Genomic DNA, 18,243 nt, shown 5'->3' with positions numbered 1-18,243 from the left:
ACTGAGCTTGCCTCATTTAAGAAGTCTCCGGGACATCAAAGATTTCATCTGCCAGCACCTGGGCTCTTTTGCGGAGAGTCCTGCCTCGCCAAGTGGCCCCAAACCCAGTTCCTGGCCTCTTGGGAGTGAGTTCCTCCTCCAACGAAAAGAAACCAGGTACATCAACTTCCAGAGAGACTTCGGAACTGGTGCCGCTGTCCAACTCCGCACCGTTGGCTGCACCGGAGCTGTGGTCCCTGCTGAGTGCAATGACCGTGACGGACGCCACAGGTCCGTCGCCACTGCAGTGCCTCCGAAGTCCAGCCACAGCAGGAGTCCCAGGTGCTGGGTCACCGACTTCCGTGACACCCAGCTCCGCCGCAGCATCTGTGGCCCAGTGAGGTGAACACTACACCAGGAAGTCAATGCCTTGCGTCTTGACCTCCTGGATCCAATCGACACAGCTGGATCGTAAGGAACCGACGCCTCACCACCGAATCACCTCCCCTGCAACCATAAGGATCTGACACCTCGCCTCCTTTGCTCATAGTACGGAACCAACACCTCCCCTCCCCGGTAGCAGTAAGGAACCAAACCGCACCAGCTCCAGCAACCCATCCCCTCCCCGATTGTGCAACATCTTCGTTTCCTTGTTTTCCAAAGGTATTGTACTTGGGGTCTGTGCGACTCTGTGACCGGCCCACACTCCCTCACATGTGGCATCGGACCGTTGTAAATGACTCGGCGGGGGGGGGGACAAGGAGGAGGTAGTAGAGGCGGTGGTGGTACACAAATACTTTACACATTGCCTCTGAGATAAGTCTGACTGCTTGTACCAAGCTAGCAAGGGGGTGAGCAGGGGTAAACCTAGCTGTGTTGCTCCCTTACCCTGACTACAGTGAGGGTCCCTACTTGGACAGGGTGCAAACCACTGACAACTAGAGACTCCATTTCTAGGAGTATGTTAGAGTAAGGTGCCATGGGATCCTGTGAGGTTTCTTGGTATGTATGTAACAGGTCAGAGATGTCCTCCCTGGATAACTGATTGTGAGTCCTCTTATGCCAGCTGGTGGTAATAAACACTGGTTTTGTTGCCATGGCTGCATGTTCAATTTATGTGTGTGCGGTATTGTTTTTTGTGACTGGGTACTATCTGTGTCTCAAAATCATGTATGTATGGCTAACGGGCATTTGTAGTTTGGTTGTGGTCATTTTCATATCCTGCCAAAGGTTCACCATTATGTGTTCCTATTGAGAGATGGTTGTGCAACTGTGAAATATGTTTGTGTTCAGGTCATACCCCTGAGAAGCCTCTTTGGTTTTTTTTAACTGCCAATCTCTTGTTCATTTTGTGTAAGCTTTGTCTTTTCTGTAAGGGGAGGTGGGTGTGATCTGCCTTGAGGGTGTGTGCTTGATGGATGTGTGTGTCTGTTGGCTCGAACTGTTTGATCTCTGTGCTAGTTAACTATCCTATCACTTAATTTGGTTATGTTATGTGGTGATCATGAGAAGTATGGAGCTACATTTGACATGGGTTTTGTTCGGTGGAGTGTAGAGGAGGGGGGCTATGCCCTGCCCTAACTGCTCTATTGTGGGTGGGTCAGTTTCATTCATATTGTTTGTCTGGCAGATTCTGGAGGGCTGGCATACCTGTATGGCTTGGTTAGGTGTTTTGTGGGGTGTGCGGGAGACTTATTCTGGCTAGCTATCAGAGGATCAAAATAACTGTCTTCTCTTGATGCCGTTGGGGTTTGATGGTTGTTGCATGAATGAGTTGAAGATTTGTTTTGTCCTTACAGCGGACCTCATCCTTCTGTACAGTTGGAGTGTAACATGTCCATCTGTAACTGACAAAGATAAAATGTGACCTCCCATAAGAACTGCTGTGGTATTGTTCAGACAAGTATTAATATTGGGGGTGATCTGAGAGAAGGGTGTTGGGTGTTGTGGAGTATGTAATGAATGCATCCTGGTGAAACTGAAGGGGAGCAGTTAAAACTCGATGATTAGCCGGGTGCTCTGCTTGTGAAGCGTATTTTCATCTTATGGAAGATCTGGTCGAAGATTTCTAGGTTTGTGACAGAAGCTTGTATGAGAAGATTACCATTCTTGTATATTGATATTGGAAGCCCATCTGAATGCAGGGGAGAAACACAAACAACTACTATTGAACACACCTCAGGAGGCTTGGACACACATCTCCTCACCAGGATATTATTGTGTTTGAAAGAAAGGAGTACATTGGCTGCAGAGCAGCATAGGGTTATTATGCCAGGGACAGTTAGTAGGACTGTGCAACTACAGAGACCACCGTAAAATTAAATACGCCCAAGGTAAATCTGTTAACCAGGGCAAAAAACAGCACGTTCTACTACACAACCAAATCCCTGTCCCACTAACAAGACTCATAGTAACAATATTTTCCTTAAATTTTCAACATCACCAACCAAATAACACTTGTTACAACAGACTACTATAACAACGGTCTGCTTCCTTCTTTTTGAGCATCCTTTATTTGTTTAGGCAGTTAAAAGGATAACAGAACAATAGACCAAAACCAAGAGCAGCAAAAGAAAAATGTCCTATTTAACAGTATTGTTTATTGAGTTGTTGATTAAACCATCTGCACCTCTGTCCAAACAAGTGTTAACTTTGGTATATGCTTCCTAAGGGTGCAACTATGATACTTTCTTTTAAGAGATCTCTGGAACCTTTAGGATTGGCATTTTCTATGTTTCATTAGAGCGCATATAAACGTCTGCAGCCTCTCTTCCACTGTGGGCTTCTTTCTACCCCCATGGGGAAGGGTGTTATGTATATAGTCATTCATTGGGCATGATGGTATATAAGTTAAATTATAAGGTCTTAGTACATTGATTAAAATTCCTCACTAGCTAACCTAAACAATCTTTCAGGTATGAGCCTGTAGGCTGCACCAATTAGACATAACCATATTAACAACGAGCATTGCTGCCATGTGATACAATAACAGCCTCTATGTTGTGTATCTGCACAAATATGCTAATAGTAGGTGATCGCCATGCAATCCTGCTTAGCAAAGGATCTCTCAGAAACTGATCCCAGCAAAAAAGTAATACACGTGTTCACTCAGCAGTGGGCTGTTGTGTGCCCAGACAAAGCAATGGGTTGCAATGCCATCAACTGTTTCTATTAAAGTGAGATCAAGTTTGATTTGCAAACGCAGGTCTCTGAAGTGGCTTCAAGGGTGAAAACCGAAGGACAGGGTTCGACCATGAGTGACTGCTAGTATAATTACAAGCAATCCTTACAACCCCTTATTGTTGTTGCAGCAGGCATGTGCAAGCGTGACAGTTATGCCCAAATGTGGTCCCATTCTCACTTTTCCACAGGACTTTAGCTATACTCACTGATCAGGCCTAGGTTGGCCACAATCGGACTATGGTGGTTTGTGTTCCTGTCTAGAGGGGATTCAGGCATGGCAGTCAGGTTGGACTGTTCTAATGGCGCAGGACCAAAACTGATTTGCATGAATCAGGACCAACACTGATTTGCATGAAGAAGATGAAAAATCACAGACTAATATGCAGCTCGAGAGATTGCCAGTGGTTGAGATTAATCCAGTCATTCCAGCCAGCAGCCCAGTCCCAAGAGCCATGTAAATGTATTCTGGAAGGTGTTACCCAGACAGACTACAACATTACAGCCAACTCTTCACATCATCAGACACTAGAAGCCTTCAAAATGCAAACTCACTTCACCTTCCACTCTTGTAAGTCCTCTTATTAAAGCTCTATCCCTTAGCAAAATAAACCTATCTAACATCAACTTCCTCAACCATTCCAACAACTATTCTGTCAATTAGAAAACATTTTAAACTTTGACACTCACACCCAGTTCAACTTTGCAAAGCCAACAACTACAAGGAACATCAAGGAAGCTGTAAGGAGGTTTAAAATATGATCCTGGACAGGAATTCACTGTGTATTTGAATCTGCCCATGTGCTGGTTTCTCTCATAGACCACATCAAGACTCAGGTCTGTTTCCCTGCTGGCTGACGTGAACTAAAAGGTCCTAATTTCAGCCTTGGATCTGCCCAATATGAACACCTTCAAAAAGGTGGTCAAGCACCACTTCATTGAAAACAAAGAATCTGGCATCTCCTTAACTCTCCACAGATGATCCATTGTGCAGTGTATCTGTTCATTCAAGGTTTGAGCCCGGCCACCCTTCAGATGCCTTGGCAAGATGGTGGTTCCTGGACCAGATATCCTCTGCAAAGCAGCCTGCACTCTCTGAGCATGGAGAGCAGGGGGAGGTGCCAAGGCTTTTGCATGCAGCACCCAGTGACCCTCAACATCACCCTCATCGGCTGAGCCCCGGAGGAGACTAGGTGGGGCAAGTAGTGGTGCCTGTGGAGCCGGGCTCCCGGGAAAACACAAGGTGCGCTGAGCAGCCCCAGGGGAAGACCTGTTGTCCTTGGTGCGGCGGCCTGTACTCTCCGAAGACAGAGAGCAGACGGAGGTGCTGAGGCTCCCGTACATGGAAGCCAGTGACCCCATCATTGCCTGCAGCTGTGGACCCCAAAGGAGGTTACAAAGAGCCCGTGGTTCACCTGCAACGGTGGAGTCTGCGGAGTCAGGTGCCGCATAAGTGCGGCTGGAGTCATGCAGCCCCAAGGGAAGAGGGCCCCTTCGGCAGCCTGTGTGAGCACACCAGCTAGCCTCTCCTGCTGACTATGGGGAGCCTTAGGAGGCCTGTAGAAGCGATTTGGAACCTGGAAGTGAGTCAGAGCACAGACCCTGCATGACTGGCGGTGAAGGCTGGGTGTGGCCCTCCCATTTGCCCCCCACATCCCACTGCCATCAATGGCAGCGCCCTAAGAACTATAGGTCCTGGGAGACCTCGGCTTTCACTGTGCTGTGGAAGAAGGAAGAACCTTCATTGGCTCAACCCACTGATTGGAAGGGTGGAACATCCACCTTGTACCGGTCTGATTACTAGTCTGGCTCACTGCAAACAAAGTACAACCAACAGCTTGTATGACGGGACACTGTGACAACTACCTCAGAGATTGGGCCCCTGTTTGGTTCAGCATGTGGGGCGACCACAGAATGGCAGACTGCAGGGACTGCACGCTGAAAAGTTGCGGCTGGTGCAATGTACCACTGCTTGACCCTGGTGCTGTCTGTTGATCCCCGGCAGCCCTTTAGTGGCCTTTGCTGGGAATCAGCTGGCGGACCGCCACTGGGTGGTGATCTGCAAGTGGGCAAGGAGGTGACCCATTGTTTGGACCAAGTGTTTTCTACCACCAGCTGCTGGAGGGCTTTGAGTTGTCCTACAAAATCCCTCACCTACCACTATGCCGCAACACAGCTGCTGGAAAATGTTTCCGGGGACAAAGAACCCTCCCCATGATCAGAGGTGAAGCTGGCCCACTTGGAGAGTCAGGACATGTTGGACTCGATCCTTCTGGGTATTCAGGACTCAAAAGAAACTGTGGAACACAAAATTGACACAGTGGTAGCAGATCTCTGTCTCCTCAGAGCAAATCATCATAAACTGGGAGAGCACATTGCAGCTACTGAACTTACACTGCAGGTAGTGGTTTCAACAACCGAAGACTTGAGGACCCAGATGGCCGATGTCCAAGGGAGGGCCTAGGGGAAGGACTCTGAAGGTCATGCCTGAAGGAACAATATTCAGGTGGTGGGAATGCCAGAAAAAACGGAGGGGGCAGATCTGGTGGCTTTCCTAGAGGATTGGCTACAAAGAGAAGTAGCCCCTAAGAGACAGTCCTCTTTCTTTGCCTAGAAAAGGGCACACAGAGGATCTCCGCCTAATGGAGGTGCACCTCAACTCACAGTGGCATGCCTTCTACAGTTCAGAGACAGGGCCCATATTCTCAAGTGTGAAAAGGACTTCGGGGGGAGATGTGCATTGACAACAGCAGGGCGATGATATTCCCTAACTTTACCTTGGCAATCTAGAGGCAGCGAGCCTTGTTCGAAGAGGCCTAACGGAAACCCAGACTTGGATATCAAGTATGCCATGCTCTACTCTGCACGCCTGTATGTTGTTACTGCTAAGGGGACTACGGTTCTTTTCGGAAAACTGGTGAGATTTGGGACTAGCGGGACATGAGCCCAGAGGAATGCCAAGTGATGCCGGCCACCGGCCCGGAACAGGCACGGACAGATTGGCACGCCCACAGCGGCGCATGTGAAGCAGGATCGACAGAGCACAGTAGAGGCAGCTGCTGAACTCATGTCCTCAAGCCCAGAGGGTTGGGAATGCATCAAGTGGTATGGATACAGGCTTGGCATCCACTTCCACACTGAACGGTGATCAGAGTGGAGACTTACCTCTGGTCACCCTACAAACAGGCAATGTCATCCACCAACGTTTTGGTCTTAAGGGTGTCCTTGAATGAGAGGCATGGAAGCTGCTTTGTTTCATTCTTGTGTGCTGCGGGGTAGGGAGGGGGTATTTCTCTTTAGTGACTGACTGGGGGTGCTCTTTTCTTTTTCTTCCATGGTCGGGAGTGGGGCTACTTCTCTGAAGCAATGTCCTCTTAATGGGTCTGTGGACCACTTCTGCCAACTCACAGGAAATGCTGTAGGTGCATCTCTGACCTACTGATTGTTTAGTTGAGTATCTCAGTTTGGATGAGGGATGTTGCCCTGCTGTCCTGGGAGGGGGAGTTGGGCTGTTTTTGTTATTATTTTACTTGGTTGGAAACTAGCGGTTGTCTTCTACGTCGATCTCGCCTAACCATGAGGAAGAGTCTATTGCCTGCTACTATAGTGTCTGGGTGGTTGCAGCTGGACAATGATACTGACTGACGGGGGAATAACGTTAATGCCTACAAACTTCTCTCCTAGAATGTGTTGGGCTTGAATAGCATGGTGAAGCATTACAAGGTGCAAGCATACCTGTGGCCGCATGGAATCTATATAGCATTACTGCAGGAAGCTCACTTAAATGCTAAAGAGGGGGCTAATCTCTGCAAGCTTTGGTGAGGTCAAGGGATATTCACCACATACTCCGCCTTCGCTAGGGGGACACTGATTTGGGTAAACCCTGGGGTCATTTTTCAAATCACCAGCAAAGTAGGCACAGAGGGGCGCTACTCTAGTGTAACAGTCCGGCTGAATGGCCAAGATATTTCTTTTATTAACGTCTACGCAATTAATGTAAACCAATCTGTGTTTTTTTATACGTTGTCTCATGTACTGACTCCCTTAGTACAGCAGGCACTTAATATAGGTGGCAACTATAATTATGTGTCAATATTGACCTGGCTCACTCCCAAGGCCCCACTCTAGACTCCCCAATGTTCACTTGGCTAGGAAATTCACCACTTGGCAACACCGCTGCGGTCTAGTGGGTGAATGGCGATATTGCCACCTGCAAGACCAAGATTACGCCTTTCATTTGACCATACATGAGCTCCATGTCTGCCTCAATACCGTTTTATACTCCCCTGACATGTCTGGGGCCATTACAGAAGCTCAGTACCTAGCCAGAACTATCTCTGACCACAGAGGCCTATTGTTGACATTGCAATGGTGTGAAGTGCGTACCTGTACAGTGAGTTAGCATCTGAAAACTTCCAACACAGAAGATCTGGTATTCTGTGAGACTTTCAAGGAGGGGATACAGAGAATGCAGGACCACTCAACCTGATGAATGGGAGGCCTCCAAGGTTGTTATCCGTGGGCAGAGCCTGTTCGAATCAGCAGGAGTGCAGTCAACCCTACTAAGAGAAAATGTTACTCATGAACAGGCCCTCGGGATCTCAAACTATCATGACCAAGGAGGTTGGACTTGCAGCCTGTTATGTTGGAGGCAAAAGAGATGGTAGCGTAACATGTGGAGCGCCTCCCGTGTTTTGATTACAAAGCCTACATGGTTGGGATATACACTGAAAGGGACAAGAAGCCTCGCTGACCAACCCCGCTAGGCATGGTTTACTGACCTTAGAGGTGGTAACACCTGAAGGAGCCACACTGTATAGGAAGGGCGAGATAATCCGGTACTTTGCGGATTATTAGACTTTACGCATGAGAGATGCACCGTGGGAATGAGCGGTTCATGGGCAGTTAGCTGACCTTCCGCCTTGTAGGTTAACACCAGAGATGGCGGCAGTACTAGAGGAAAACATCTCAGGAGGAGAAAATCTGTCTTGGTGTATGACGAATGTCCCACTGGAAAGTTCCATGAACAGATAGCCTCCCTGTGGAGTTCTATGCACCCTACTTTGACTTCTTGGCCCCAGCCCTGGCAGCACTATACAGGCAGGTGTCCACAGCACAGGTCCCACCCCCCACTATGTGGGAGGGCCTTATTGGCCCCCTCCTCGAACCTGGGAAGCCTGTTACTGATGTGACGGTGTACTGACCATTTGAAATGCTGAATGTGGACTATAAAATCATTAGTGGGGTTCTGGCACAACTCCTACTACCCCACGTCTGGTCTGATACATGCTGACCAGTCGAGATTTATCCCAGACTGATGCACAGCACTCACCATCCTGCATCTTCTAGCGATTTTGAGAGCTGGCCCAAACTTACCGTAATAGGTCAGCTTCAAGGTAAAGAGTTTGTGGCCTGGATTTGAGACTTCCTATGCGCTGGTATGCTACATAAGGGTCTGGGTCACCGATTTGTGGGCTGGACCTTTCTGCTCTACGCAAGCCCCTGTGGTGCGGGTCCGGAATGGCGGTAGATCCCTGGAAAATGCAATGTGGAATAAGGAACCAACCAGGGATGCACATTTTCACCCCCTGCTTTTTGCATTGCAGTACAGACTTTGGAATGCAGGGCCCACAGCAGCACGCCTTATGCAGACAATTCAGACCCATGGAGTTTCTCATTCCATCTCACTCTATACCTGCGTTATCTGTGAATGGAATCTGAGAAGGCAGCGTGTCTCCTCACAGAATTTGGGGAGGCCTCCCACCTTCACATGAATTGGCTCAAAATGAGTCTCTCTCTATTGGGGACAGGTCTGAACTGTGGTGCAATATCCGAAATTTATTGAACACTCCCTGAGCTCTTGGAGGGAAGTGAGTGGGCAGTGATGGCTTTTTGGACCAGTGTAGGGTTTTGGAAGTCTTTGCCCCTCTTGGTGGTGGGCCGTGTAGCCATATCTAAAATGGTGGCGCTACCTTACCTTCTATACTATTTTGAGATCCTCCCAATAGTGATAAAAAGTGATAAGTTACAGGAGCTGGACTAAGTCCTAATCAACTTAATATGAAGAAAGGGCTGACTTTGATTCCTACTATCTCGTAGAGCAGCTACAGTGGTGCATGTGCTGGTTTCCATGACATGAAGTCCGGGAGATGCTAGGCTTGCTGGACACCTCTCCCCCAGCCCCCCAACCAGCCACTTCTGTGGACCCTTTTGCTTAATCCGAAGAGGGCCCCCCCATTCAGAGCATCATGACCTATTGGTGCTTTGGGCCTGCTGGATGAGGGTACTTCAACAGTCACGGCCACGGACCCTGTATTTTCAGGATCTCCCACTCCGGGCCCTCATTGCTCAGGTTGATGGAGTAGAGGGGGGCTGTCTGCAGGGCTGGGCGGCGACAGGTTTGGATACAGTGGGCGTGCTATATTAGTATTAGTATTATGATTACTATTAATTCTTGATAGAGCGCATGACTCACTCCCAAAGAAGTATCTTGTTGTAGTGTTTATCAGGCGAAAGTGGCACTTTTCTGTTTTCTAAGTACAGTTCACAATAAAAAAGAAAACCTGCTCCACTGTAATGAGGCGTCGAAGCACACCCTTGATGCACTAAGCATCTCAGGTGTGACCCCTATGATGAAGCATACAACCAACTAGGTTGGTGGGTGAGGGGTCTTTTTTAACAATAAACAAATGTTTTTGAATATTGGAAAACTAGGACAGTGGAGTTAGGTACTGACACTATCAAACATTGTAGGGACAGACTTATTTTTGTTGGTGTACTACAATTTAAATGGCCTCGAAAAGAACAAGGAGAGTAATCAAAGTGTGAAAAAGAGAGAGAGAAAGGTCCTTTGTCATATTTACTGTATGGCAACACGCAAGGAAAGGATAACATCATATTAGATCAACGCGGGTGGTTAAATGAACCAGCATCCAGCAGAAGAGCGATGTCATAGCAAGAATATATAGAAAATTGGCAGAGGCAACGGAAAGAATAGGATCTAAATCCTCTCCGGATAACAGTTATCGTAAAATTGTCAATGCATACAAAAAAAATTATTTTAAATCCCTACTGAAATATTTCAAACGTTTGTGAACTTATCCCAAAAAGATAATAAATTGCACAATACATGGTTTAATAAGGAATGTGAAACAACAAAGGGTAACCTCCTCTCTGCCATTAAGAGTGAAAATACAGTTTTGATCAGAGATGCAAGGAAGATTTACAAGAACATACAATTAGTTTCGAAGATTCAATGGGACGAGCAGAATTGGAAGGCTCTAATCACTGTGGCAAAACTAAGACTAGCAATTTGTTTTGGCACATAGTGGCTAATGGGAACACAGTAACCCAAGTAATATAGATTGCCATATCCAGCCTTAAAAATGTATTAAACACTTTTTTTTCCCTAGATATACAACACACTAATGAGGATACCTGTGAGGAAGGTATACTGGTAACATGTTATTTGTTGACAAATGCAAAACCACCAAAGATTGAGCTTACAGATACCTTGCATGCAATAAAGGGCATTACCTTGGCTAAGGCCCCGGGCACAGATGGGAAACACAGGGATATCTTCCTAGATGAACCAGAAATCGGGCCCCTTACATGAACTAAGTAACACATGCTATACTGAGAGGATGTGTACTATCGAGCACATGTCCCTGGCCGAAATTAAACCCATATATAAAAAAAAAAAGACAAAGAAATAACCAGTCAATTACAGGCTCAAAGGTTTACTCAACAGCCTCCAAAACGTGTTTTGCTGCCAATTCCTTGATAAGCTCTTGTTCTGGAGAGAGAAGAATAGCATACACTCAACGTGGCAAGCTGGCTTTGGAAACAACCTTAGCACCACTGACCAGGTTTATAGACTTCTAACAATTTACTGGAACGTTGGTGATAAATAAGGGCCACTTTTATGTTGCATTTGTGGACCATAGGTCTGATTCCAATATTGTTCCCCACTAAAAAATCTGGAGATTAGCAGGAAAAATGGGGGTACCAAGCAACATCTTATCCATAGTCATTAGACCACATAGTCCGAATTTTGCAGCACAGGTAAGGGGGAGAATTTGGGTGAATTAACAGACGCCATCCCTGTCAACAGAGGGGTTCGACAGGGATGTGTATTCACCCCAACATTGTTTTGATTATGTTTAAATGTCATTATCCATCTTAACTCATGCACAAATGATACAACAAAAATTACAGGTTATAGTGTACCTGTGCTGCTCTTTGCGAACAACAGGATCCCGATTTTAAAGACCTCTATGGGCCTCCAAAGATTATTGAATCGGTTTGTGGAGTTTCAGCAAAGAAAGCACCTGGAGGTAAATCCAAACAAAACCACATATATGACCCTAAATCCTCATAAAACATAGAGATGGTCTATGGCGATGTATGAGCAGTACTGAAAAGGCTGATGGATTCCGACTACGGAGGAATTAAATTGATAACAAATATGCCCTGGTCCATGCAAATCAATAAGAGTACACTAAAACAACATCATAACATTTCATGTATACATATAGGTGGTCATTCTGACCCTGGCGGTCTTTGCGGAGGACCGCGGGAGCACCGCCGACAGGCCGGCGGTGCTCCAATGGGGATTCCGACCGCGGCGGTAAAGCCGCGGTCGGACCGGCACCACTGGCGGGCTCCCGCCAGTGTACCGCCGCCCCATTGAATCCTCCAAGGCGGCGCAGCTTGCTGCGCCGCCGAGGGGATTCCGACCCCCCCTACCGCCATCCAGATCCCGGCGGTCCGACCGCCGGGATCCGGATGGCGGTAGGGGGGGTCGCGGGGCCCCTGGGGGCCCCTGCAGTGCCCATGCCACTGGCATGGGCATTGCAGGGGCCCCCGTAAGAGGGCCCCTAAATGTATTTCACTGTCTGCTGCGCAGACAGTGAAATACGCGACGGGTGCAACTGCACCCGTCGCACAGCTTCCACTCCGCCGGCTCGATTCCGAGCCGGCTTCATCGTGGAAGCCTCTTTCCCGCTGGGCTGGCGGGCGGCCTGGAGGCGACCGCCCGCCAGCCCAGCGGGAAAGTCAGAATTACCGCCGCGGTCTTTCGACCGCGGAACGGTAACCTGACGGCGGGACTTTGGCGGGCGGCCTCCGCCGCCCGCCAAGGTCCGAATGGGGGCCATAGTGTACAAACCTATGTCTACCAGGCTCGCTTTCCTAACCCCAGAAATATTAAAATGCTAAAGCTTTAGGTAGTGCACTCTGTGCCACAAAATGTGATGTCACTCCCAGAAGAAGAATATTGCCACAGCAGAAAGAACATTTCTGAAATCCATTGTCAATTTGCCTCAGTGCACACTAAGTTGCACTACATTTGGACATGGGTTTAAAACAAATCTCATAAGGGGGCCTCTCTTAGACCTCTATTATTTTGGCAAAGGGTTTGTTGTGTTGACGAATTGGCCCAAAACCCATGTGCCCTTGAAGAGATTACTGCTCTTGATAGCCAACAAAAAAATCCAACGGATCAACAATGTGCGTCCTACGGTGATCACAAACGATCTGGAAGAGTTGTTCATCAACAGAATGAACTATCCTGTGGTAACAAAAAGAGAAATACTGGTAACATTTACTTGAAAGAGAACATGTTAGCTCAAAAAATGGGTCTCTTAAGGCAGATTATTTGGACGTTAAACCTGTGCCCCTGTTTACAACATTTTTTATGCTATTATGCCCTATCCCTCACAGAAATATAATTGTTCATTAAATCTAATTATGTGCCTTAGGTGGCATAACCCCACCACATCACTGGTAATTGCCTGGAATGTATTGAGGCAGAGGAATCAGTGGCCCATCTATTGTGTTTTTCTGTAAGGCCTATGCAACTCCAAGGTTGAAGTGGATAATAAGGTGTGTCACTCTAAAGGTGCAACACAACATGCAGTTGTGCTTAGGATATTCCGATCGGATACCACTATTGGAATGGTACATAGTCTGGATAAGTATGTACACTTTGGTGCATGAGGAAGCAATATATCGAAAAAGTGATTGCACAGCATTTCAAATATACAGTTGCAATACTATACAGTGATGCACTTCTTTAACTTAATCATTTTATCTTCTTCGTAATACCACTTGTAACATTGGTCTGATGGGAGCCCAAACAGCAAACCGAGGCTAGGGGACCTAGCAGTGTAAACAATCATCAGTTGTGCTGTATTTTTTTAAATCTGTTTTATTGTTTTAATTGTATTTTTTATGGTTTTAATTAGCCGATTTCATGATGATAATGATGATTAGATCAGTGCAGAATTTCAAAGACTGGCCTTTGTGCTAGAACAAGTTTTTAATGGGCAACACAAATTTACACAGCATATTTTTGCCTCAGCACTAGAGTGTACATTTGGAAGTAGGTAAAAAATAATACAGGTAACTGTCCCCATTTCCACATCTCCTACTGTCCAAATAATCAAAATACATTATATTTACCTCTGAACAGGTTAACTTCAAAAATTGGAACAATCTTTATCCTCTCATTAGATAGGATATTCTTGTGTGGTTCTGTACCTTCAGAAGAAAAAGAAAAGACAGTTTATTTAAGATTATATTATATGTTTTATTGCACAAATAATGGCACAATGTCTGTCAAAGTGAATTTTTCCTTTGTCTTTCCACAAACCCTGTGTTTGCTATAGCTGCACCCTAATCAAAAACGAAAAACAAATGGTTTACCATTTGGTGCTATGGCAACAGGTAAACTAGAACCTGAACTTACATTAACACAGGAAATTAACATCTCCTTTCAATTATAACCCACTACTTTAGGATACAATTCTCTTTGGCAATGCATTAGCAACTATAAGGTTAACACTAACGTCTTCCCCTACACCTTAGCAGTCAATGACTTATGTCAGAACCAGGGAGTTCACAGTTATAATAATAAGGATATGTGATGACGCTCTTATATGCATAACTATCTGAACATGGCAGAAAATAAAGGGAGTTTTTTGATGGGCCCCAGGATAGTTCAAAATTAACAACAGCCATGTAGAAAACACAATCCTCTGTCCCCATTACATTTTCATGTGATGGAAAATTCCCTATGAAAAGGGCTAGAGGGAAAGATGGAGACACAGAAGGATTAGTCGGATTTACCCTGGGAGTTTTGCCAAGAAGCAAAACTATGACCTGCCAATCAAGTCTTCCAAGGAGAATTGGTTGAACACGTTAGACATGCATCACACCTTAACCTGAAGAGAAGGATGAAGTAGACTAAGGGTTTAAAAGAGAACTACACAGGAAGTTCAGGGTTGACAGTGGAGGAAGACACAAAGAGCCTTCCTTTCTTTTCCACAGATACAGTACTGCAGGTTACTTGATATAAATGATGGCCCTGAAAAATACAGCAGCAAAACACCTACTCGTCTATCAGCTCCATATTCTTAATTATAGAGTACTTCCATTGATTGCCCTGTAATTGACAGAAGTAATTAAACTTCTGGTCCCCTCTTTTTTGATTCCAAGGGGAACAGAACATTAAGATCCCACTGTCCGGGCTCTATGTAATGCAGTTCTGTAGATGACCACTGTCCTTTTTTGTCATGATGTACATAATTATCAGACTATTCTACTTTTTTCAGCCTAATTCATTTATGATAGTACTGCTACTGGGAGATTTGTTGTCCTGCTAAATGACACAAACATGTGACATGATACACTGAGGCTAATAAGTGTCAAAGCATCCACATAAAAGAAACTGAGGTGCATAGATCAAGTTGGAGCGCAGGAATTCAATGCAACTGTTTGTGACTGCCATTTGAATGTCACAAGCCTGATGCTGCATTATATTTGAAGTAAGATTATTCTCATTTACCACCCATACATGTCCTGTCTGTTACAGGATGTTGGACACATCCACAAGGTGGGCACAGTTGATCAATACATTTCAAGGTGGCTTCAGAGGTTTGCAACAGTGCTTGTGTCTTTGCAACTGGATAATAAACATGACTGCCACAGTGGTATGGTGGAATGGGCGAAGGTGGATTCTCAAGGATTTGTAAAACTGATGCTCTTCTAATTGATAATGCGATCTTGGTCACTGCAAGGCAGCAGTGTTTTCCAGCATGCCTTCTGATATCTATGTTCTTGGGATAGGAGGTCCTATTTACTTGGTTATTTATTTGACATTTTTATATAGCACTGCTTTACCCAGATGGACATAAGTAACAATCAATAGATCAAGATCTTAAATACAAAGAACACAGCCAATAAGGTGGTGGTGTGCCATGGACTACGTAAGTGGCAATGGCAGAGTCATTGCAAGTGTTCTACAGACAAACAAGCTGTTATGGTAGGAACACCCAGCCCAAGGTGGCATGGCTCGAACAGCCAACATGGCGGACGCTCTTTAAGCGAGCTCCGCTGCTCACCCTGCTTATCCTACAATTATCATGCCGGGTGCTCACCATCAGCACACCTCACCAGCCTTCCTGCACTAGGTGTTCCCTCCATCAACGAAGTTGTAGCTGCAGGAGGTGGCGGCGAGGGACCGAAAATCACTCAGGCTCGAGAGCAGCGATACGGCCTACATGACGTGGGAACAGACTGGACACCGGTACACTGCTTCCTGTGCACACTGACTGAGACTACTACTGCTGGCAGCCGTAACAAGCCCATGAAGAGATGAGCATGGGGGCCATGAAGCGTTAACTGCTGGACTACTTGGTGACCTGGGTGGCGTTGCCAGGGTGGAGTTTGGCTTCTGGAGCAACCCTTGTCTGCTGGGCTGAAGAGATCCCCCTCTCACCGTGGTTCGGAGAGGCTCGACTGGGAGGCTGAATACGGATCACTCCCCAGTGTTTGGAATTGGCGCTTAGCGTGCCCCCCCACTCCGCCTCCTCACAATACCTAAGAACTAATAGGGTGACGAGTGGGGGCCCACTACACGAGGAGGGGGCACCAGCACCCACTGATTGCTCTACTTGCTGAAACACTCACCAGAGGGTGTCCAATACTCACTTGAGGCCCCTACGAATATTGGAAGTCTCTGTATGAATCATTGTTGCCGTGACCCAATCGCAGGGCCCCACACCTGGAGAAGACTGAACGCTTCCAGGAACAGACATTACCATTCTCACTAGTGAGGGCCACCCACACAGGCACCAGCCATCATTTATATTTGCCTGACAATCTGCATTGTTTTTTGTTGCTGGATACCACTCTCATGGTGGTCAAGAACAAGCAAGCGGGCTACATGCGATGTCTATGCGACCTCCCCAACACGGACACGGATTCAGGTGCTGTGAAGGACGGAACCTTTGCAGTTGTTCCGGCTGCTGGACCCACCTGCTATTGCCCTTGAAAACTGTTGATGGAATCACCATTCTCTCCACTGTGAGGGCTGCTCATGCTGCCGTAATTTCGCCACTTGACTGGTTTCGGTAAGCGGGCCCTCTCCCCGTGATTACACTACCTATTGTTGGACTTGGCGACTGGTGCCTGACTGGAGCTCCATTAATGTGGGCTGCACCTTGACCAATTCCACTATAAGCTATGCTACCTCTGCACTGCTTGGCATATGTAGTGGCAGTTCATTCACTTCTGAAGTTCTGGGGCTGCATGTGCTGCCTTTCCCCTGGTGCTACTTGGAATTGGTTAGCAGGCCCTAGGCAACGAGGCTGTGATACCATGGATTGGTCAACCAAACTACATAACAATGGGCAGACCACGCACAACTACACAGGGTGCACCATCAAGGCCCCCCACAGATCACAAACGCCTGGCAAGCGATGTTGGCTTCTTGGATGGAGCCTCTCCACCGCTCTCTTCAAGTGACAAACTTGGCTATGTTCTAGCAGCAGTAAAGAAGATTGGTACTGCTCTGGAGACCACGCGGACCTCCATTCAAAATAAAATAGGTGCAGTAACATTGAATTTGATGCTACTTCATGCAGATCACTGCAAACTTGCAGACAAGGTACACTCTGCTGAGCTAACCATAGCGGAGTTTCAGTCGGAGAACCGCAACATTGCTACTTCCGTGTGCCAGTTGATGGAGTGCATCATGGCCCTGGAGCTCTGCATGGAAGATGTGGAGGGCCGCTCGCGCCACAATAACCTACGATTGATAGGTCTACCGGAAGGAACAGAGGGACAGGATGGGGTTGCCTATGTGGAACAATGGCTACAGTAATTATTGCCCCAGGACACCCTCTGGCAGTTCTTCTCTGGAGAGTGTGCTAACAGAGTCTTGGTGTGACATCCGCCACCAGGCTCCAATCCCATCCATTTCTGTTTCGCTTATTACTCTACAGGGACAGAGATGCAGTCTTGTGAGAGAAACACAACCGGTGGGAAATAACAGTGAACAATGCAAAGAAAATATTCTTTCCAGACTATACAGGTTCAGAAACAACAAACCTCTCTCAAACTCTGGCTCTGAAACTTGACATCAGATATGCTCTCCTTTTTCTGGCACACTTGAGGGTAGTGACTGAGGGCAAGACACACTTTTTCAATTCCCCTTAAGATAGGTGGGACTGGTTGGAAGGGGCAGTGAACGCTACATCTGACCAGCCACTGCAGACTGTCACAATGCCTCTAGATAGAGCCAATCTGAAGCGATGTGGCAGACGCCCCAGACACGTCCCGCCTCACAATTAAAGACTGCACCTGATCTGGAACAAGTTATATGGGAGACAACAGGAATTACAGGGTGAAACATGGCCATGGTTGGAGCTCAGACCCTGATGAGGCCTCTGACAAGTTGATCAGTGACGATGGCTTCACTACCACATGGCCCTCCATGGCAGACTCAGTGGCCCTCCCTGGAGTGACACCACAAACATCTGACGATACTGTATGATGCTAGAATACCTGATTGTCACTACCCGACACCTCCGTCAACAATGCAGAGACATGTATCAACGCGCTCTCCCCTAGAAATGTATAATGTTTCTGTTCTCCGTCTCTCACAGTAGTGACGGTCAATGTCTTGGAGCTGATATTTGGTCCACACGCAAGACACCTTTATTCTACCCATTTACATTTGTTTGTTATTGCTTTATATGTTTGCAGTTCTTCCACACGCCTCCTCTCTGCCCAGATCTC

The 18,243-nt window shown here is 46.9% G+C and overlaps 1 protein-coding gene across 3 annotated transcripts in view; it reads right to left on the bottom strand.

Moving 5' to 3' along the window:
* ALG1 (ALG1 chitobiosyldiphosphodolichol beta-mannosyltransferase) overlaps positions 1-18,243 on the bottom strand; it is a 425,029-nt gene that overhangs the window by 335,734 nt on the left and 71,052 nt on the right. For all 3 annotated transcript variants that reach the window (XM_069210576.1, XM_069210579.1, XM_069210577.1), the window contains exon 2: positions 13,624-13,701. In XM_069210576.1, coding sequence (XP_069066677.1) covers positions 13,624-13,701 — 78 coding nt within the window. The remainder of the gene's footprint in view (positions 1-13,623; positions 13,702-18,243) is intronic.

The sequence above is a fragment of the Pleurodeles waltl genome, chromosome 10 (assembly GCF_031143425.1).
Source record: "Pleurodeles waltl isolate 20211129_DDA chromosome 10, aPleWal1.hap1.20221129, whole genome shotgun sequence".
Taxonomy (NCBI): domain Eukaryota; kingdom Metazoa; phylum Chordata; class Amphibia; order Caudata; family Salamandridae; genus Pleurodeles; species Pleurodeles waltl.
This window is presented reverse-complemented; position numbering and strand designations above follow the sequence as displayed.